At 40.7% G+C, this 23,708-nt stretch overlaps 1 protein-coding gene across 1 annotated transcript in view; it reads right to left on the minus strand.

Moving 5' to 3' along the window:
* The window catches only part of EPG5 (ectopic P-granules autophagy protein 5 homolog (C. elegans)), a 125,634-nt gene continuing 101,926 nt past the window's right edge, over nt 1–23,708 (minus strand). The window contains 10 exon segments of the mRNA XM_011949334.1: nt 1–372; nt 3,267–3,381; nt 5,552–5,767; nt 6,265–6,481; nt 7,793–8,035; nt 13,665–13,809; nt 14,820–15,029; nt 15,585–15,770; nt 18,578–18,753; nt 23,215–23,321. Coding sequence (XP_011804724.1) covers nt 190–372; nt 3,267–3,381; nt 5,552–5,767; nt 6,265–6,481; nt 7,793–8,035; nt 13,665–13,809; nt 14,820–15,029; nt 15,585–15,770; nt 18,578–18,753; nt 23,215–23,321 — 1,798 coding nt within the window. The 3' untranslated portion in view covers nt 1–189.

Genomic DNA, 23,708 nt, shown 5'->3' on the forward strand with positions numbered 1-23,708 from the left:
ACACACACACACAGACACACACACCCCCCTCAGAATTATCTAATATCTAATGCCTCCCAACTTGCATCTCAGTCAACTACACATGGGCCGAACTGAGCTCTACAGTGAAATTGAGCAAAGTTACTTGTGCAACAGGAAAGTTAAATGTAAACATAAACGGTAATGGGTTTTTCAAGAGCTTCAGTGCTACTATCGTATGTGGTCCAAATAATGCACTTCTGGATACAGACAGTTAACGAGAAGAGCCAAGAAGCTTTTCCCATCTTGAAGGCAATGGCCAGGATGCCTTATAAATTGGGTGGCTTGCAATATTTGATCCTGGTATTCAACATACTGCTTACTTGATGACATGGATTCAAGAGCATTCAGAGCCTAAAAGACATGGAAGACAAGAGGGTTAACTCCATAGAGGCACATAATGTGACTGCCAGAGGTGCAGCACACCCATTATTACTATGTACTTCAACTGTGAGCCTTGTGGGAAGGAGGCCTACAGAACTGAGGTCAGGAGTCCGAAAGGCAGGCATTGATTAATTTAACCACAACCAGAAGGAGGCCAGTAGCCAAAGCCTCTGTGACCTTTGCAGCATCCCACACCCAGCCTTCCCTGTTTCTGTTCTGTGCTATTTCCCAACCTTGCCTTACCAAGAGCCACTGCTGTAGCAGGCTGCTCTTGTTGCTCGGCACCTCACCTGCCACACCCATTTCTAAAGCCTGCCTTGTCCTCATTCTCCCCAGTCCCACCTGTGGGGTCCTCCCCACCAGAATGTCCACTCCTTCCGTTCCTAGGGCCCAGCCGGAAATCCCAAGCACCAGCTTCATCTTGCTAAGGTGAAATCTGTTCAATCTGCTGTTGGATATTTTTCTAAGTTATGAGATAATGTTATATGAAACTGTCTAACGGAAAAGAATTCTAGAGGAACCAGTTGCTAAGTGCTGCCAAGAGTAAGTGAGAAGGTTGTTAAATCTGCCAACAAGCATGAAGTACATAGGTTCCTCCCGAATCCTTCTGACAAATGACACAAAATCATGGCAGAAACTGTTTCCATTCCTCTCTTCAGAGGAAGAAGGAAAGAAAAACATTCTTTGACTCCAGAATTTTGATTATTCCTTTCCTCATAGTAGGAGAAGAGAAGGGAAGAGACTGTATATAGAGAAAACAAAAAATCAACAGTGGCCCTTGATTTTTGGGTGGGGAGTTTTCGTTTTCCAATGTAACAAACTCATCCACCCCAGGATTCTGATGGTGCTCCCCTCCTCACTGGGGGACATCCCCCACCATGGAGTGCCCCACTCCCTCCTTGTCCCTTTTACAGAAACCATTGCACTAGAAAATATGCATTAAAAGATGGAATGTGCTTGATTCAAAAACAAAAAGAGGTGTTTTTTTGAGGATGATAAATAAACCGGAATTTTAGAAATTAACTACCAGGAGGGCTGTAGATAGAAGTCTTTGGGTTGAAAATAAACTGAAGGTATCTGGGCACCAAATTAGGAGCTATGTAAACAGAGTTCAATTTAAGAATAGGAATCAATTGGGACCGGCATTTCCTATGAACCACAGTGTCTCTCTGTCTCTCTCTCTCTCCTTTCCTTCTTTACATTTAGTCCCCCAAACAGTCTACTTTGACAGTTTGTTTAAGAATAACCATTTTCTAAAAAGACAACTTTCTTCAAATCTGAATATCCTGATGACAAATATGTATGGGACATGCAGGGAGTCATCACTCTAAGTCTAAAGAAAAGAGGGCAGGCCTGGACAGCCCAGGACCCCAGCTAAAGCAAGAAACTGATGCTCCAGGTACTGGTGGCCACAGGAGACGTAGCCTTCTCAAATACACCCTGCATCTCACTGACTTCACAACCTGCCCTCAGGATATTCATCTGCCCACTGGGATGTTTCATGTAAGACAACAGGGGATTCAAACAGCAGCTCTCTAGGCAATGAGTGACAACTATTAGCTATGTTATAAGCCCAGATCCCTGTGAAGAACCTGCTAATTATTCTGTCTGATCCTTGCTCTTAATAACCAAGATCTGACATTGCACGTGGCTGGCTTAAACATGACAAAGCTGCCCCAGCAGAGCAGCTCAGGTGTTTTAAGCTCTGATCACTTACAGAGACAGCCCTGCAGAGCGGGGAATGGGAGAGGCCTGGAGCCAGACTGGCCAGTATGAATTCCAGCCCCAACACTTACTAGGTGTGTGATTTGGGACAAATTACTTAGCCTTTCTCTATCTCTCTTTCCTTATCCAAAAAACCAGGACAATAATGTTTCCTAGCTGGATGCAGTGGCTTATGCCACTTGGGAGGCTGAGGGTAAGAGGATCGCTTGAAGCCAGGAGTTTGAGACCAACCTCAGCAACAAAGCGAGACCCAGTCTCTACAAAAAAAAAAAAATTTTAATTAGCCAGGACTGGCAATGCATGCCTGTAGTCCTAACTACTTGGGAGGCTGAGGTGGGAGGACTGCTTGAGCACAGGAGTTCAAGGCTGCAGTGAGATATGATCACACCATTGCACTCCTGCCTGGGCAACAGAATAAAACCCTGTCTTAAAAAATAAAATAGTTTCTGTGCTATAGCATTGCTATGAGGATTAAATGAGTTAACGCTTTAACTCATTAATATTGGTCGAGTTAAAACTTATAACAGTACCTGGCACAGAGGGAGGACTCATGAATGCTGATCATCATTTTTTACTGTGCACCTTTGTACCTGGCCAGCATGTCCATAGGTTATAGGAATGTGGCCTTCCATGTGTGTAGAAGAAGCTGTCATTTCTAGCTACCAGTCTGCCCATGTTAGGTTATTCTAGCATCAATCAACAATAGTCAACCTTCAGACTCACAAAACAGGAACTACTTTCTCGGTTCCAAGCTAAAGCTCAGCTAATTTCCATCCATCCCACTGTAGCCACATCTTCTGTGCAAGATCCCAGTCCCCAGCTCCAGCCCCTGCTCCAGCCCAAGCAGGTGGCAGATAAGTGCATATTCACACTTATCAGAACCAAATTTAATCCTAGACAGACTTTCATTTGGCCTTATTTTTCTACAGTGACAGTAACAGCGATCTAGACAACTGCATACAAAAATTTGGAGGTGGGCATGTGAAACCATTTTCCAATAAGTAGAGTACATGAAAGGGAACAGTGTGCTACCACCACAGAGCATTATGTCATGATGGGCACAGACTACGGCTGCCACCTCCCTGCCTTCTAGGGAAGATGTGCAGGCAAACTTCTAACCCTTCATTGTAAATACTGACCTGCTGAGCTTTGGGAGTCAGATGTAATTCAGAGCCAGGCTTCAAACGGATCTGATCTTCCATAGGAACCTGAACTGAAAGGAAGGCAGCCATGCTTCGGGCAACCACTCGGAACCTTAGGCATTAGGGAGAGGTCAGAAGAAGTAAATGGCTATTAAAGTAAGCATTTTGAAATAAACACCATATTCTCTATGACAAAACAACACTAACACATTTCTAGATCGACTGTGTCATTCACTTGCTCAGGAAAATCTTAAAATATGATCAAGAAGAAGTTTTATCCATTATCACCATCCAAACAATATATGTATAAATCAGATTCCAGAATGAAAGTGTTGGCAAAGATGTGGAATAACTGGAACCCTTGCACATTGTTGGTAGGAATGTAAATGGTGCAGGCACTAGGGAAAACAGTCTGGCAGTTCCTCAACAAGTGAAGCACAGAGTTACCACAGGACCCAGCAATTCCGCTCCTGGGTATACACCAAAAAGCTAAAAACAGATGTTCTAACAAAAACTGGTACACAAATGCTCATAGCAGCATTTATCTGCAATAGCCAAAAGGCTGAAACAATCCAAATGTCCATCAGCTAATGAATGGATAAACAAAATGTGGAATACAAAAGAATATTATTCAGCCACAAAAACAAATGAAGTACGGATACATACTACAACATGGATGAACCTTGAAAACTTTACGTTAAGCGAAAAAAGTCCAACATAAGGGGCTACACATTATACGATTCCATTTATGTGAAATGTCCAAAATAGGACTGAATATATAAAGTCATAATGTCAATTAGTGGTTGCCAGAGACATGGGGGTTGAAGGGAATGGAGGTGACTACTTAATGAGTGTAGGGCTTCCTTTTGAAGTGATAAAAATGTTCTGAAGCTAGATTGTGGTGATGGCTGCAACAATATTGTGAATGTTTTAAATGTCACTGAATTGTGCATATGAAAATGGTTACCGTGAAAAGTTTTAAGTTATATGCATTTTATCACACTTAAAAAAAAAAGAATAAAAGACACAAGCCAAATTTAAGTAAAACAAAATCACGCAGTCCTGCTATCTTCTACCTCAAACCAAGAAACATGATGTTAACTGGTTTGGAATGAGTGAGTCCCAAAATTACACCACCACAATGGGCTATTCCACAAGAATGCTGACATCATCAAGTTTGCAAATTCTTTTCAACACTGACAAGGGCTTGAAAAGAAAACCATGACATAAGTAAGTATGATGAGAGAAAATGGGAAGCTAATGGCAAATTCTTCCATGCCTTGGGATTTTTTGCAACAAAAATCCAGACTTGTTTCTCATTACTTATCCTTCTTACCAACAGGCTTTTTATTTGTTTTTTCTTTTTTTTTTTTTTTGAGACAGTCTTGCTCTGTTGGCCAGGCTGGAGTGCAGTGGTGTGATCTTGCCTCACTACAACCTCTGCCTGCTGGGTTTAAGCAATTCTCCTGCTTCAGCCTCCTGAGTAGCTGGGACTACAGGTGCTTGCCACCCCACACCCAGCTAATTTTTGTATTGTGTTTGTATTTTTATTTATTTATTTATTTTTGAGACAGGGTCTAACTCTGTCACCTAGGCTGGAGTGCAGTGGCATAATTTCAGCTCACTGCAACCTCTGTCTCCCGGGTTCAAGCGATTCTCCCACCTCAGCCTCCAGAGTACCTGAGACTACAGACATGTATCACCATGCCCGGCTAATTTCTGTATTTTTTGGTAGAAATGGGGTTTTACCGTGTTGGCCAGGCTGGTCTCGAACTCCTGATCTCAAGTGATCCGCCTGCCTTGGCCTCCCAAAGTGCTGGGATCACAAGTATCAGCCACCACGCCCGGCCACCAACAGATCTTAACCCAGCTTGACTACTGAACAGTTCACTAGACTGAGTCCCTCACAGGTTCTGGGTTTCCCTGAACCCATCAAGTGCCCACCTGACTTGGCTTTAAACTAAGCTCGCATACTATCCATGACTGGTTCCAAACCAAAAAGAAATCAGTAGTGCAGTTAGGTTACAAAGTCCAAACCTAACAGGAGATACTATTAAAAATAATGTTTGAACTGAAAATTTTTTTAAAAGGTAAGAAAAAATTAAAAATGCTTTTTAGAATATAAAGATGTAATCAGGCTGTGTTTTCTTTTTTTTTCCATTAATCTCTCTGGAGAACCTAGATCCTAAGTCGAAAAACCTACTAAAGTATCACAACCTGTAAGTAGGTACAGATGTCTGAGGCCTGTTTAGAAGAACAGTGTTAGAAAGGCGCTTCTTTACCTGTTAGACAAAGGCGACTTCCGGCCCAACCCAATCGCTCCCAGGATCCCAGAGCTGAGCCTCTCCTCAGCCACGAGGTTCTGCCTGCTCTGAACCATCAGCAGAATTCGAATGACAGATTCTGTCAGGACGGAATCATTCTGCTCTGTCTGAATGAGGGAGAGCTGAAGGACTTGGTGCCACCACAAAAACAGCTTTGCCTCTTCCTCCACGGAGCTAGGGGAGGCACCAGAGGAAAATAAAATTAGAAGTAAATTTTTTCCACTCCAATTTAACTGCACGTCCACATCAGAGTTTTAAGGATAGGAGACATTCAGTATTTAAAAAGCATAGGCTAACGATTGATGTCAATAGAGCAATGGGATTGCAACCGCCGCCATCTGTGGAACATCCACTACATGCCACCGTGATGAACTTCGTGTTCTTCCACTTCATCCTCATGACAGCCCTATCAGGTAGGGGTTACTATCTCCACTTAACCAGTAAGGAAACTGATGCTTGGTGTTTCAAAGTGCCAGTTTTAGGAAACAAAAAATCTGCTCAGAAGATTAGCCCATTAATTAAGAATCTTTCCAAAACAACTGTCACCATACCTTAAAACCTTATTTTGTATGCACCACTTGGTTCTGTGTACTTAAAGCTACACTTAAGCTCTAAATTCCAAGTTAACCAAATACAGCAAGTTTGATGTAACAGCCTGAGGGCCAACGTACCTTGGGTACACCTGTTCCAGCCACTTGCTTAAGATGAGCAGCACTTTCATTTCGTTCCTTAGAGTCTGTTCGCTGTTTAAACACTGAAGCAGGTAGACATAAAGAGTCAAGTAACTGCCCAGGGTGAGGCACTCCTGCAGGAACTCTTCCATGGTGAGCTCGGGAACCTGAAGGGATACCAGAATGGGCCCCCATCCTGAGTTCTGATTGAGAGGGCCTAAGAACGTGAAGAAGAGACATCAAGATATAGGCGAGAATCCAATTACTTGACAACTCTAGCAAATACCTTCACTTTAAGCTTCATGATTTTTTTTTTTTTTTTTTTGACATAGCAACCTATGAGATAAGCTTCACGTCAAGACAACATTTCTTACAGTGACCCTGGAGGCTACAAAAGTCAAATATACCTCAGGGCTCAGACTGGGAAACCCTTGGGCCAGATGCTTGTCCCCAGCGTAGCCACCAGAAAGGTTTAAGAAATCAGAATTCAGGGCTGCATACGTATAAATCACCTTTCTATCACATTATGATCCTTAAAACCACATGTAGACACTGCCTGTCCTGATCAGCTAAGAGGTTTAACTTTAATACCCTTTTTAAGAACATATGAACACTTACGCTTTCCCACGGGAAACTCTTATCACTCAATCTGTGAGAAGTTTTAGTTATCAAAGCTTAGTCTACCTCATGTATTGAAACTGTTTGATTTTTAGGAACACAGATGAGTTTGGAATAGCAGTGTTATTCTAATGGTTCTCCACTCTTTGGGGAAGGGAGGGTGGGCTGGCATGGTGACATGCACACCACCTCCATGGGTGGGCATGTGCTGTTCATGGGGAGTCAGGACAGGGCAAATGGCAGATTGTGGGCACCTCGTGGATCCTTGCTCCGATACCCTCCTTCTCACCCCTCTTTCTCTCCCACTGACTGCAGTGTGATGTGTTATCTGGACATCAGAGGTGAGAAGTGCTGTTCTCAGCAATTCTTAATCAGACTAAGCCGCTTCCAGAGTCTGAGAGTTTAGAGGTAGACAGTAAAACAGATTTTTAAAAAGGAGGGGTGACAATGAATGAGCCCTTCATAATGCTTTAAAAGGTCTGATAAGCAGCAATTTTAAAAACTTCTATGAAAACTCCTTTTACCAAAAGTGACAAAAACAGGGAAAATTAACCTCATGGACCATGGTATATAGCATTTGTTTTGAGGACTATGACTTGGCCTGTGACACAACACAATTTGCACGTCATAACAGGTTGGTCTGACCCTCCAAAACCAACGTGAAGTGGATTAGAGCTTCTCTCCCTTGAAACATCATTGTACTAACAGACATGGCCACAGGTTCTCATGCTAACTGCAGATCTTTATGAAAAATACATATATTCAGAAACATCCACAACATTTGCAGAGCCGAAAATTAGAATGACAAATCCCTCTCTGGGAAGAGTCTAGAAAGATATCTCCTGATGACAATGCTTTCATCTTTCTGGAAAAGACCAATACAATGGAGCGTAAGATGACCTCCTCTTACTTTCTTTGAAGTAGGCAGTGATGCAGGCTTCTGTAGTCTCAGCCATGTGGCGGACGGACGCCAGGCTCTGGCAGGCTGCTGTTAAAAGGGGCAGCACCACCAGCCCATGCATTTTTTGGCCAATCCAGGTCCGGATACTGCCCCGAAGGAACTCTGCCGTTGGAATAGTCGCGTTGTTCATCATCATCAGGACTTCCATAAAGAGGCTGCTGAGGGCCATGTGGCGGGTCTGGCTTTCCATATCTGAAAGGAACATAGAGACACTCAAGAATGGCTGCCAGAAAGGTGCTATCCATGTGATCAGGAGAATAACAGTACTTCAATCTTAGCTGCTCTCCAGGCAGATACTCTCCAGTGCTAGTAGCTGACCGCAAGGGACCAGAAGGAAGGCTCTGGATGGTGTTGAGTTTGTACAGATAGTATGCGGCACACAGTTTCTAAGAGTAAAAGCAGGAACTACTGTGAGTTCCCTGGGTACAGCAGCATAGCAGAGCAATACCTTAATAAATAGACAAATCAGAAGCTGGTGTGAAAGAGTAACTTATCAGAACATGCCTAGTCAGTCTTTATTTTCCAACCTTTGCTCATGGAAAACCAAATACGTAGATCTCACCAGTCATTCAGTAAACCAAGTAGCAATAGTACCCACTATCACTGCCATCGCTGTCAATATTCTAGGGTGATTTCCACACATTAAAGGTTGTTACTTAAAACTAAATATAAATGTAAGGAAAAACCTTTGCAAAGCATCCTAACAGCAGCTCTTTTATTTCTTTGTTTTTTAAATAAGGAAAGTAAACTGACTGGTAATTTTTCAAAAAAGTTGGAGGTAAAAAGAGAGGAATTCAAGAAAAAGAACAAATTCATTTTACAAGAGAACTGCAAATAAGAGAAGGTCACTGAGGTAGATTCCTTCTTCACATTCAAAAACAGAAAATATATTTTACTGAGAGTTAACTGGAATAATTATGACAACTCTTCTAGCTCTCCCTAAGCCGGGTACATTTTTTTTTAAGGAGTAGAACTGTAGCTTTCACACCACAAGGATTCAGTATTTATGTCAACAGGAAGGGTAAAAAGCTGAGAGATCTTATTCATCGCATCTATCAAAGCAAATTCATCTACTTAAGCAGGGTTAAATAAACCCTCACTTAATCTTTCTGTACGACCTACTTACTGTCAAGCAAGGACTTAAAAAACAAGTTTGAGAGAGATAATAACAGTATGTCTGTCTATTTCTTCATGTATTTCCGTGGGTACAAATATTCTTGGAAATAAAGACTCATCTCTGAATTTCAACTGAATAGCAATTTAAATTTTATCTCTTAATTATGACTAATAGGAATAGATTACTACAACAGACCCCAGTCTCTCCCATTTCTGTTCATCATCAACAGGGCTCTCAAATCTTTTCCTAAATACCATATCTGATCTTACCACTCTTCTGACGAAGATCTTTCCAGAATACCCTTCTCCCCTTTCACTGGCCAGCTATTATTCAACCCTTCTGGTTCAATCACATCTGACCAACTCTAGAACAGTTTCTCCAGCATTGCTTGCTGATACTTCTTTTCCATAAGATTCACTGAATGTGGCTGACTTGCCAGGCTGATGCTAAAATTTTAGATACTATCTCACCTGATACTTACAATATCTACATGAAACAGGTGTGATTATTAACAACATCTAGCACTGTTTCATGTTTATTGGTCAGCAGGATATTTTCTTTTGCAGAATGTTGTTTCAAGGGTCTCATCTATTTTTTTCTACTAAGTTGTCTTTTTCTTCCTTGTTTTATCTGGTGTGACAATCTTAATCATTCACAGTTACTATAATTAATTACTGATCTAGCTGGGTCTAAGTCTACTGTCTTCCTGTATGTATCCTATTTGTCCCTCCTATTCTACATTCCTTTTTCTCTCTTTTGCCTCTTTTAGATTATTATTCTATTTTTTTCCCTGTTTCAGCTTGAAAACTAAATCCTCTCTTAAAATTCTCATAGTGGTTATCCTACAAATGAAAACATGCATTCCTGATTTTTTGAAGTCTGATGTTAATTGGTTCCCAGATGATGTAACGGCTGTGGAACATTCTAACTTCATTTCTCCACTGTTGCCATAACCCAATAAGCCATTTCTATTATTATTGTTGCATACAGTCAGATTTCATTTAGATTTACCCACATATTTACCAGTTTCATTGTTCTTCATTCTTAGTTTCTTCCTATTTATTTTCTCTTTATTATTTCTTCCCTTCTACTGTCTTTGTTATTTTGATGTCTTTTTAAATAACGGTTTAATTTTTTAAATTTTTACCTTTTAAAAAAGTCTATGATGAGCATTTAAGGCCCTGAAAGTAACTGATATGGGTTGGATCTGTGTCCTCACCAAATCTCATGTTGAACCATAGTCCCCAGTGTTGGAGCAGAGTTTAGTGGGAGGTGGCTGAATATGGGGGTGGGTCCTTCATGAATGGTTTAGCACCATCCTCTTGGTGCTGTTCTCATACTAGAGTTCTCAGAGATGTGGTAGTTTAAAAGTGTGCAACATCTCCCTCTCACTCATTCTCTCTCTTGCTCCTTCTCTGGCCATGTGGAGTGTTACTCCCATTCTGTGTTCTGCCGTGACTGTAAGTTTCCTGAGGCCTCTCCAGAAGCCAAGCAGATGGCAGCATCATGCTTCCTGTACAGCTTCTAGAACCATGAGTCAATTGAACCTGTTTTCCTTATAAATCACCCAGTGTTGGGTTTTTCTTTATAGCAGTGTCAGAACAGGCTAAATCCGCACCCCACAAATTTTGATGCACTGTATTTTACTATTCAGTTCTAAGTATTTTAAATTTCTATTATGATTGTTCCTTTGGCCATCAGTTATTTAAAAGTTTGCTTCTTAATTTCCACAGTGTTTTTCCCTCTAGTTCTATTTAGTTACTGATTTTTTTTTTTCTATGTCATTTAACTTCAGGGCAGAAACACACAGAGATGAACATCTGGCTTTTACAAAGTTTTCTGCCTTACAGTTCTATTTATCTGATATTAATATAGCTATGCCAGCTTTCTATTTTAATATTTGCCTGATATAATCATCTTATGGAATGCTTTCTATATCCTTATGCTTTTAATGTATTTTTTATAAACAGCTTAAAGCTAGATGTTTTTGGTTATTAATCTACCTTAACAATCTTTGTCTTTTTTTTTTTTTTTTTTTTTTTGAGACGGAGTCTCGCCCTGTCACCCAGGCTGGGGTGCAGTGGCCGGATCTCGGCTCACTGCAAGCTCCGCCTCCCGGGTTCACGCCATTCTCCTGCCTCAGCCTCCCGAGTAGCTGGGACTACAGGCGCCCGCCACCTCGCCCAGCTAGTTTTTTTTCTGTATAGTAGAGACGGGGTTTCACCGGGTTAGCCAGGATGGTCTCGATCTCCTGACCTTGTGATCCGCCCGTCTCGGCCTCCCTAAGTGCTGGGATTACAGGCTTGAGCCACCACGCCCGGCCCAATCTTTGTCTTTTAACTTGAGCATTCGTCCCTTTACCAACACATTTGAATTTTATCATCTTATTCTGGTTATTTTTCTCACTTTCTCCATGCTTCCTTTCTTGCCTTCTTTGGACTGAACATACTTTGGCCATTCTTTTTATCTCCCTCTACTGAGTTAGAAATTGTACATTTTAATTTCTATTCTTTTGGTTAATTTCTTAAAGTTGTTAATATTCATACTTTATCAAGGTATGATCTCTTGACCCACCAAACAGTAGTAGAACCTTAGAACACTTTTAACTCAACCTCCTTCCTAGCATGCTTTAGTATTTTCTTTAGTGACATCTACTGGGACAAACACTCTCAGCGCTCAATGAAAGTATGGTTCTTTACCTCATCTTCATTAAAGGGGGGCTTTTCTTAGTTTACAATTCTAGGTTATGAGTCATTTTCTCATAGCACACTGAAGTTGTTATCCCACTGTCTTACAGATTCTTTTATTGATATTGAGAAGTCAGCTGTCAGTCTAAATGTTGCTCCTTGGTAGGTAACCTGCCTTTCCTTCCTGGTGTAAAGGGTTTTGTTTTGTTTTGTTTTTTTAATTTTGCCACTGGTGCTTCTGCAGGTTCACTATAGTGTATAGAGGTTTGAATTTCTTTCCACATATCCTGCTTGGGATTTGCTGGGTTTACTGAATTTAAGGATTGTTGTCTTCATCAGTCCTGAAAATTTTCAGCCTTACTATCTCTTCAGATATTGCTTCTCCCCAGTTAAGTATCTCCTCTCCTTCTGGAATTCTACTTGGATAATAGGATGTATATTAAACCTTCTCAGCCTATCCTCTATGCCTTTTAACCTCACTTTCACATTCTTTTTGTTTGTTTTAGAGATGGGTTCTCACTGTGTTGCCCAGGCTGGAGTGCAGTATTCAGACACAGCCATTGCACACTGTGGCCTCGAATTCCTGGCCTTAAGCAATCCTCCTGCCTCAGCCTCCATGCCCAGCTCACTTTTACATTCCTTCTCTGTTTCTCTCTGCCGCAATCTGAGTATTTTCTTCAGTTTTATTTTCCAGTTTACCAATTTTCTCTTCAGATGGGTTTAATCTACTGTTGAACTTATCCATTAACTTTATTATAATCTTTATATTTTTCATTTCCAAAATATATAAATCTCTCAAATCTGCATATTTCTACAATCCCTTGCTTCTTACTGATATCTTCAATCCTCTCTTCTTTCAGCATATAACAAAAATATCTTTTTGCTTACTGTACTAATTATTCCACTATCTTCAATCTTTTCATTTCTGACGCTGCTGTTGTTTTCTATTACTTTGCTCATGGTGTCTTGTTTCCTTATGTGTTTTGTGACTTTTTTTACTGTGACTTTCTTGGAACTGTGAGGCTTGAGTTAAAGATGGGTTTCTCCAAACAGGATCTATGGTTGCTTTTTGCAGTGGCACTGCCAACTCAGAACTACTCTAAATTCTTAGACTGAGGTTGTTATTATTATTGCTGTTTTTAACAATCTAGGTAATCTGAATTCTTGCTTCAAAACCACATGAGGGTCAGCTTATCAATTTTCAAAACACGTATCTCTTTTCCTGCATAAACATTTAACCTAACAACATTTCGTACATAAACATTTAACCTAACAGCAAGGCCAAAACGGATAACTGTCTTTGCCTTCCTTTCACAAGAGGAGGTTTACTTCTAGATCATCTTTACAGTAAAAATGTCACCCTGTGGATTATGCATGGGATTTTCTCTTAGGCTCCCATCTTAGGCAAGCCCTGGGCTTTACCGCCTCCCCCTAATATCCAAACATATTCAGCAAAATTCTTCAGGGTGACAGCAGCCTCCGAACTCCATCTGCCTTGACGCGTTTCTCCTTTCACTTAGGTTCTGGCCTCTGAGGTTTCCTTACCTTTTTGCCACTCCACTGATAAATTTAATTTCCAGTTTCTTGAAAACATTTCATCCAGTACCTAGTTTGTCTTCAGCAGGAGAGGCATCAGTATGTCTAGTCCACCAAACTGCCAGGAGCAGAAGTTCTCCATACACAGTTTCTTGACAAGTCTACAGGTGATTCTGAAGTGCCCTCCCAGTTAAAAGCCAAAATCCCTAGAAATACTGCTCAATAAAAGGTCTCTGGTATCTCCTAATCATTAGATCCCATTGTCCAGCTTAACGGTCAGTCTCACCCATCACCCACCAGCATCTGCCAGTGTCAATCCTTCCCCACTGCTCAGTCCCTGGTGTCCAAACACCTCTCTGATCATTGCTTCTCTGGAAAGAGGAGTGCCAGTGTCCTGAACAGCCTCCTGATCTCACAGTGCCTCATACACAGCAGGAATGCATTGACTGAATGAATACAGGACTTCCGACTAGTCACTTACCGGGTGGGTTAAAGATAATGATATCATCTAAGAGCTTAGACATTTCCTGTTCTAGGACTGCTAAGGTGATTTTTCCATTTTGTTCCAGGGTGCTGAGGAATTGAACCATCTGATGAGTAAAAGCTTGGCATTTTGGAACTGCGTCCTGACAAGACAAAAGAAAAAAAATTATTCAAATGAATTCAAGCAAGGAATGTTAATTGCATATTTCCTGGGAGCATGGCACTGCAATGAATGCTTGGGTAGGGAGTAGAGGAGACAGAACAGGAAGCCACATGAAGACTTAATCCCACGTGGCCCAAGGGCCCTGCGTCTAGTAAAAGGCAAATCTATGGTAACACTTTGACCAGGGCCCATGTTTTCCCAAATTCTGGCAGAATACTCTTCCTTTTTTACTACAAGAATAACCAAACACTAACTACTTGCCAGACACTTTTCCAAAAACTTTTATGTTCATTATCTAATTCAATCCTCACAACACCACTTTGAGGCAAGGTACTTTTTTTTTTTTTGAAACAGAGTCTCACTCTGTTGCCCAGGCTGGAGTGCAGTGGTGGGATCTCCGCTCACTGCAACCTCCGCCTCCTGGGTTCAAGCGATTCTCCTACCTCAGTCTCCCGAGTAGCTGGGACTACAGGCGCATGCCACCACACCCGCCAAACTTTTGTATTTTTAGTAGAGATGGGGTTTCACCATGTTGACCAGGCTGGTCTTGAACTCCTGACCTCAGGTGATCCGCCTGCCTTGGCCTCCTGAAGTGCTGGGATTACAGGCGTGAGCCACCGCGCTGAGCCTTTGCAAGGCACTATTTCTAATCAGATGAGAAAACTGAAGGACTTGCCCTGTCAGACCTCAAGCTCATATTACTACCCTTCCTCCCTCCCATTCTGCTGCCAATGACATTCAGATCGTGAAACCAGCAACTTGCTGGCAGCCCTCAATCCTTTTGACCTTTTGTCAACAAAGTAAAGGCTCTCCCAAAAGGAGAACTCAACCCAAAAGATCTACAAGGCCAAAAGATGAGTATATGATAATACACATCCTCCAACTTCCTCTGCTGAGCACTTCCTAGGTTCAAGACTGTCCTTGGCAGCACTTATGCTACTACCAATCTCCAAGAACAGTCCCTGCCTTTTAAACTACCTCTCAACTTACAAGATGCTTCTGGCTGTCAGTAGGAACAGAAAGGCCCGCAGACACTTTCAGGAGCTTCATGATTAATTCAGCATAAGATTCTTTTGCCAGGATGATGGACGGCGGGTAATGGCTGCTGAAATAACCTAGCACACTCTGGTACGACACAATATCCACGAGATGCCATGAAAGTGAGCTTGTCTGTCCAAGAAGACTAAGTAAAGGTGAATCCTAAAAATAAAACACATATTTCTTTAGTTCCAGAGCCCCAATTTTTCCAGAAATATGTGTTGCTAACTAGTCTGTCGAATAACCACTAAGATGGCCTATGGTAAGCACAGAACAGTTACAATATCAAGTAAGTATCTACTCGAGTTAGGGGTACTAGTGAAAGCAATAACCAAAGTCTTGGCAAAAACACATTCATATTAAGATGTATTGAGTATCTGGAACCCAGGTTCTTTTCTTTCAAATGAACTCTCTGTTCTGGTGGGACATGCCAAAATTGACTTCAAGAAGCATACAAGAGATTGAACCAGATATTAATGAGATGTAAAATAAAGCTGATTAATATATTCTAACTCAGTGTGGTTCTTTGCATAATTTAGAATCAGATAATGAGCTATCCAAGAAAATCAGGCATCTGGTTAAAGGTACATCTCATATGCCAAGCATCTGTTCACACTGATAGGGGCACTGGAAAAACAAATGAAAAACTATGACCTAGTAGAAAGCAAAGATCTAAGCAGCCTTGCCAAATTTTTGCCATAAGCTTCCCCAACTTACTCTTTGGTCTACCAGTTGAACTTCCTTCGCCAATAAAATCATCATGAAAAGGAGGCAGACAATCATGCTGCGGGTTTCTGGGTGGGGACTGGGATTCCAGGCATCAGAGAGCACACTAACCCAATTGACTTCACATAGTACAGACCCCAAAAATAAGAAACAGCTCTTGGGGCTTCCTCGTTCCACCTAGAAGGAAATGAATTAAAATCAATGTGTTGCCTTGTGCTATCTATGTATCTGGAAAATGTATGTAAATTATTTCATAATTATATTTTTAAAAAACCCTTTTTCCCCAGATTATATCACTTACAATCCCACCTCCTAGAGATTTAGACTTAATATTTGTAATATCTCTCCTTCCACAATGTATGTGTGTATATTTTAGTTTGTCTGTTCAGATTTCAGCATTTATTCCAATCATTCTGAACAAGTGAGGAAGGACCTTCCCTAACCCCAACCTGGGTGGAGAATCGCTGCCACAGTAAGTCACTGGAGCTGCAGGGAGTGTATCAGAATCCTTAGGTGTGCCAGGACAGGGCAAAGTTGAGATTTACTAGTCAGTAGTTCCCAAACTTAAGTGCGCATCAGAACTAAATGGAAAGTGTATTAAAACAGATTGCTGGGCCTACCCCTAGAGCTTTTAATTTTGCATGTATGGGTTGGGAGCTGGAATGTGTAAGTTCCCAGGTAATTCTGATGCTTCTGTCCCAGGGACCACATTACTTTGAGATCTACTACACTAGTGTATATTATTTATATTGCCTTTTTTTTTTTTGAGATGGAGTTTCACTCTTGTTGCCTAGACTGGAGTGCAACAGCACAATCTCGGCTCACCACAACCTCTGCCTCCCGGGTTCAAGCAATTCTCCTGCCTCAGCCTCCCGAGTAGCTGGGCGCCCACTCCCATGCCCAGCTAATTTTTTATTTTATTATTTTATTGCTTATTTTTTATTTTTAGTAGAGACCGGGTTTCTCCATGTTGGTCAGGCTGGTCTTGAACCCCCAGCCTCAGGTGATCTGCCCACCTTGGCCTCCCAAAGTGCTGGGATTACAGGTGTGAGCCACCAAACTCGGCCTATATTCCCTTTTTAATGTAATGTTGTATTAAAACAATGTCTCCCCATTATTAGTCTTTACAATTTTTGATGACTGCATATTTAAATTCTATTTAAAATATATTAGAGAGGCTGGGTGCAGTGGCTCACGCCTGTAATCACAGCACTTTGGGAGGCTAAGGCGGGCGGATCACAAGGTCAGGAAATCGAGAGCATCCTGGCTAACATGGTGAAACCCCATCTCTACTAAAAACACAAAAAATTAGCTGGGCCTGGTGGTGGGTGCCTGTAGTCCCAGCTACTTGGGAGGCTGAGGCAGAAGAATGGCGTGAACCCGGAAGGTGGAGCTTGCAGTGAGCCAAGATCGCGCCACTGCACTCCAGCCTGGGTGACACAGCGAGACTCCATCTCAAAAAATAAAAAAATAAAAATAAGAGAATGAGGAACAGATGTACTATAAAGTATATAAGAAACCTCAAAGATCTCTTTACAAGCTATTTCAATACTTCTAATTTGTTTAAAATAAAACATAGCTACTCATGAATTTTTCCTTTCAACATGAAGATTAAAAACTCTAGTCTATTTATAAAATCATGATCAATTGAATTTGGTGATGATTCATTTCTTCTCATTACTGTTATTATATTATGCTAACTACTAATTCTCTTCCTTTTAGAAAATGATTCTTCATTGTCCATTATAATCAGTTCTCTATCCTCACCTTCAACCCCACCAAAAAAAATATAGTTTATTATGCCAAGAAGACACAAAGAATTAAAACATCCCCAGATTCCGGGGTGGTCAGGGTCATCTGCCACTAGACTAAAACTCCTAGAGACAGAGTCTACAGCATCCCTTAACAGGCTGTGTTACTATTTAATCTGTCTTATAGTTAAGGTCATCCTTTTACTTAGTTAAAACTCCCTCTTACAGTTCTTTAAACCACCTTTCTCTAGTATGGTCATAATGGTGATAAATACTTACTTAATGCCTGTCTCATATACTAAATCTAGCTATAAAATCATTCTTAAGTCTTGAATTTCTCTGGAACAACTGCCCTCAGCTTTTCTTGCATTTCAGCTACTGAGGAGTGGCTGACAAGATAGCACAGATGCGCTTTCATTAAGGGCACTAAAAAAGTTAAGTACATTTTGCTAACTGTCATAAATAAGTGTACATCTGTATCAAAGCACTTAAGGTGTCTCAGTAATAAATGTGATAGTCAGAGTAAACACTAACTGATGAGACTATGAACAAATGAACTGAAACTACCATAAAAACCTAAGACAAGAGTGTAATTAAAAAAAAAAAAACGAAAAGCAGTAACAGCTCCAAATGCCTGACTGGTATGTAAGTTACACTACACTGTTTGTTTTCTGGTTTTTGTAACCATTGTTTCTACTGCAAAGACTCACACATACTCTCTTTTTTCAGGTCATTTCAGGTCTATACACGATTATGATGCATTCATTGGTTGTCACAATGCATTTTATCTCATATAATCAAATTATTCACTTGCATGACTGCTAAAAGAAACTAATAGCTTCAGCACCAATTTACATTTTGCTTTAATAGAACATTTAACAATATGCAGTTGATGACACAAACTGTAATGACACAAACACATCAACAACAACCAAGATTAAGCGTAATGGAGGTATTAAACTATGTACTCACACATGACAAAGCCTAGGGGATGACTGACATATTATACATAAAATCTTTCTCCGGGTTTTAAAAATGGTCCTGTAGATGTTTTAACACAATGAAATGACTTCCATGGGACACTGTTTTCCACAAGCACCACCGAGGCAACACAGAATGTATTCACGGTCCACACTGGCACACACTGCCACTATGCCTAACAACCACAGTGACCAGGCTGCTCCCTGGAAACCAGATCTCTCTAGGCTGCAACCCAGGGAGTGAAGGGCTTACTTTGAAGAAGGCCTCCATGAGCATCTGGTCAGGGTGCAGGTCCTTCCACGGCAGTTTCCGGTACGCGCTATGGAAAGTGTACAGAATGAACTCTGGCATTTTGGGTGCTGTACATGCTTCGCAATAATGCATCAGGTGCAACCAAAGGGCTCCTTCATCACCTGGCAACAGCTTATCTAGAATTTAAAAAGAAAATAGAGCTGAAGACCTTTGGTTTACCTTTTTTAAAAAAAATGCAAATTTGAACTAAAAATCTAAAACCGAAGGTTCTCGTTATTGACCCAATTTCAGATTTTCATGTGGGGAGAGTGGTTAAGTGGACTACTGGCAGATTAGTAATAAAGAATGGCACTTCATTTCCCCACTTGGGTAACTGGAGTGAGCAGACGCTCATTTTAAGCTTTTCTTTAAAATTTCTAAATATATGGCTTTTTAACCGAAATATGCTCCTACAGCCTGCTGCCCTCAGTATGTATTCAGCTTTACACGTTTAGCGCTTCATTCATTTGGCACTCAGGAGAAATCCAATATTCCCCAAAAAGAAATGTTCCATTTTTTAAAAGAAGACATACAAACGGCCAACAGGTGTATGAAGAAATGCTCAGCGTCACTGATCGTTAGGGAAATGCAAACTAAAACCACAACAAGATATCAGTGCACAGCTGTTAGGATAGCTGTTATCAAAAAGATGAAAGATAACAAGTGTTAGAGAGGATCTGGAGAGAAAGAAACTCTTAAACACCGTTGGTGGGAGTGTAAGTTAGTAAAACCATTATGGAAAAAGGCATGGAGGTTCCTCAAAAACCTAAAAATAGAATACCATATGATCCAGTAATCTCACTTCTGGGTATACATCCAAAAGAAAGGAAATCGATAGGTTGAAGGGATAACTGCACTCCCACTTTCACTGCAGCATTATTCACAATAGCCAAGATATGGAAACAACCTAAGCATCCTTCAAAAGATGAATGGATTTTTCTAAATGTTGTGTATACACACAATGGAATACCAGTCTGCCTTAGAAAAGGAGGAAATCCTGTCATTTGCAACAACATGAATGAATCTGGAGGACATCATGCTAAGTGAAGAAAACCAGGCACAGAAAGACAAATGCCACATGATCTTACTCATATGTGGAATCTAATAAGTGGAACTCATTGAAGTAGAGAATAGAATGACGGTTACCAGAAGCTGCGGGGTATCAGGGGGAAAGGGAGGGAATGAGGAGCTGCTGATCAAAAGAGCACAAAGTTTCAGAGGGCAGGAGGAATAGGTTTCAGGATCTATTGTACAGCAGGGTGACCACCATTCACAACAATGCATTACATATTTCAAAATAAGAAGAGAACAAACTTCAAATGTCTCATCATAAACAATGATAGGTGAGCAAGGTGATGGATACCTTAATTAGCTTGATTTAATCACACCACACTGTAAATCACACTGTACCCCATCAATGTATATAATTATGATTTGTTAATCAAAGATAACATTAATTTTTTAATTTAAGAAACAGTGGAAATGTTCCAAATGACTAACACTTAATTAACCCTTGGTGCAATGAAACTAGCCTATTAACTGTCATTCATGTAAGTCATTCTAAAATAAATCTCACGCTTTTCTGAGACCTGGATTATTACTCAATATTATCCTCACAAGTATCAATTCCATTAATGTCTTCAAGGGCTAATGACTATATAACGGACATTTAGTCTAAAACAGGTAGTTTCAGACTTTCTGGTTCCACGCAAATGGAAAGCAGTCAAAGAAGAGCGAGCTACACACAGCAAAAACAAAAACCTGACGGTGTTTCTCAACATAAATCTTTTAAGAAATGGCCAACGAGGCTGCGTGCAGTGGCTCACGCTTGCAGTTCCAGCACTTTGGGAGGCCGAGGCAGGCAGATCACTTGAGGTCAGGAGTTCGAGACTAACCTGGCCAACATGGTGAAACTCTGTCTCTACTAAAAATACAAAAATTAGTCAGGTGTGGTTGCAGGCGCCTGTAATCCCAGCTACTCAGGAGGCTTAGGTGGGAGAATTGCTTGAACCAGGGAGGCGGAGGTTGCAGTGAGCCAAGATCGCACCACTGCACTCCAGCCTGGGTAACAGAGTAAGATTCCTTCTCCAAAAAAAAAAAGCCAATGAGCATCAACACATTGTACCAGACAACTCTCATTTCTAATGTGCTTGTGCTCTCAATGCCACAACCCAGCATGAAACAGGAATGCATATTTTTAACAATCTTTAAGACAGAGGTTAACGATAGCATTCATTTAAATATGGATAAAAGACAGTTTTGTTTAGATAAAGTTGGGTAAGTATGTAGAAGATATCCAGTAGGATGTCTTAGGATAAGACTGAGCTGATAGTTCTAGCCAAGACACAAATTCTATGACGTCAGATAAATTCTTTCCATTTTCAGGTTCCCACTTTCCTCATCCATAGAAGGAGCTAGTGGATCAGATAATATCACTAAAAAGCTACAATACTTCTTCATCCTACCTTGCAAAGCTCTCCTGTTTCCTTTCTTTGAACCCAGCTACCAAGTCTTGATTCAAGTTTGTGTACCCTCCTGTCCCTATGCCACTTTCTCATTTTATTTATATACACAGGCAAGAGAGCCTTGGGGTGCTTTCCTCTATACTAAGAAATTAAATACGGCCGGGTACGGTGGCTCACACCTGTAATCCCAGCACTCTGGGAGGCCAAGGTAGGCGGATCACAAGGTCAGGAGTTCAAAACCAGCCTGACCAATATGGTGAAACCCCGTTTCTACTAAAAATACAAAAATTAGCTGGGTGTGGTGGCGGGCACCTGTAGTCCCAGCTACTTGGGAGGCTGAGGCAGGAGAATCGCCTGAACCCAGGAGGCGGAGGTTGCAGTGAGCCAAGATCCTGCCACCACACTCCAGTCTGGGCAACAGAGCAAGACTCTGTCTCAAAAGAAAAAAAAAAGAAATTAAATACATAGCCTTTATGACTATCATTTGGTGCTCAAATCTTTTTCTCAGTAATCAATATATTCTGGATGGTAAAAAGCAGCTAGAAGTCTGCCTTTCCAAAAAAAAAAAAAAAAAGAGTACTACTAGGATTTCATGTGTTACTCACTGAACCACTATTTATCAAACACACACTGAGAATATGGCATAATCCCAGTTTTGTAGGGGGCAAAAATAAGCAATGAATAACATTTGTTATTCTATGAAGAGTTTACACCTCTTCAAGACAAGATCAGATACGTAAAAGATAAATCAGAAATACAAATAAGGTACAGCCAGACAAAATGAAATGAGCTTTCCAGCCATGAAAAGGCATAAAGAGACTTCAATGCCTATTACTAAGTGAAAGAAGTTCATCTGAAATGCTATGATTCCAACCATAGGATATTCTAGAGAAGGTAACACTATGGAGATAGTAAAAGGATCAGGGGTTGAGGGGAGGGAAGAGATGAACAGGTAGAGCACAGAGAATTTTTAGGGCAGTGAAACTGCTCTGTATGATACTACAATGGTGGGCACATGTTATTTGTCATTTGTCAAAATCCACTGAATGTGTTCACCAAGAGAAAATGCTAATGTAAACCATGGACTTTAGTTGATAATGATGCCTTAATGTAGGTTCATCAATTATAACAAATGTATCACTCTGGTGTGGAATGTCCAGAATGGGGAAAGAATCCAAAGGAAAATTAAACAGCAGCATAAGGCAACCCCCAACAGGAATTTCAGATAATAGAATTATTGTATATACATCATAAAGTAAGCCTGTTTAAACATTTTAAGGAAATAAAAAATAGAATTTTTAATGAAAGAAAAGATACTACCAAAAAGGATCAGAGTAGACTTGAAAAACAAACATTTTTTCTAGAAATGGAAAAAATAATCACTGAAATGAAAAATTCAATTGATATATTTTAAGCAGATGAAACACAGCTGGAGAGAGACTAAAGAACTGGAAGGAAGACCTCTAGAAATTACCCAGAATAAAGCAAAAAAAAAAGACAGAAAATATGAAAAAGAGGTTAAGAGTTAGGGAGGACAAGAAGAAACTCAACATGCAGGATAGGCAATACTGGAAGAGAGAAAGACTGCAAATTTACCATAACTGAGAAACTCAGAGCAACCTAACAAAAAAAGGTAAGAAGTTACACACTTAAAGGCCAGGCGTGGTAGCTCACACCTGTAATCCTAGCACTTTGGGAGGCAGAGGCGGGCAGATAGCCTGAGCTCAGGAGTTCGAGACCAGTCTGGGCAACATGGTGAAACCCCGTCTCTACTAAAAATACAAAAAAATTAGCCAGGTGTGGCGGCATGCACCTGTAGTCCCAGCTACTCGGGAGGCTGAGGCAGAAGAATTGCTTGAATCTGGGAGGCAGAGGCTGCAGTGAGCCCAGATCGCGCCACTGCACTCCAGCCTGGGCGACAGAGTGAGACTCCATCTCCAAAAGGGAAAAAAAAAAAAAAAAAAAAAAGAAGAAGTTACACACTTAATACTAAATAATTGTATCAGTGACCTTTCTTCATCACAGATAACTGCCTATTAAATAAAAATTCAGTAGAGAAAAGTAGAAAGAAAAGTGACTGAATGACTTAGGGAAAAATGAAAACTAAGCAGAGACAGCCTGACATCTTCCTACCTTTAAAACTCTCATGCAGTGAGTCAATACAGTCAGTGAACAGCTGCACAATGCTTGAGGCCACCACAGTATCACTCTCTAGCCAGGGGTAATGGCGCTGTTGGCTGCTTTAAAGAAAAGAAACACACACTTAGGAATGCAACCATGATTAAATTACTGTAAGTGTCAGTGTCGGGGGCTGGCCTAAGTCCTGGAAGCCTGTCCATTATGTAGGCCTGACACACATTTAGAATACTTCAAAGGCTGTAAATATCTGCGGCAAACTGTAGCTTGTAACACCAGCCATATAATTTTCTTTCCTCTCCTTCCTACCCCTTTATTCCAATGCAATTATATTTCTAAAATGTGTTATACAAATAACCCTTAAATTAACATCTTTTTACATCGAATTTAGACCCTTTGATATCTTGGTTACATTTCAAATGCTGTAGAAAAACACCCTAAGGCAGCTTCAACAGTTTTCCCTACTCAAAGCATTAAAAAAAAAAAAAAAA

This window comes from Colobus angolensis, unplaced genomic scaffold (assembly GCF_000951035.1).
Source record: "Colobus angolensis palliatus isolate OR3802 unplaced genomic scaffold, Cang.pa_1.0 Scaffold299, whole genome shotgun sequence".
NCBI classification, from domain to species: domain Eukaryota; kingdom Metazoa; phylum Chordata; class Mammalia; order Primates; family Cercopithecidae; genus Colobus; species Colobus angolensis.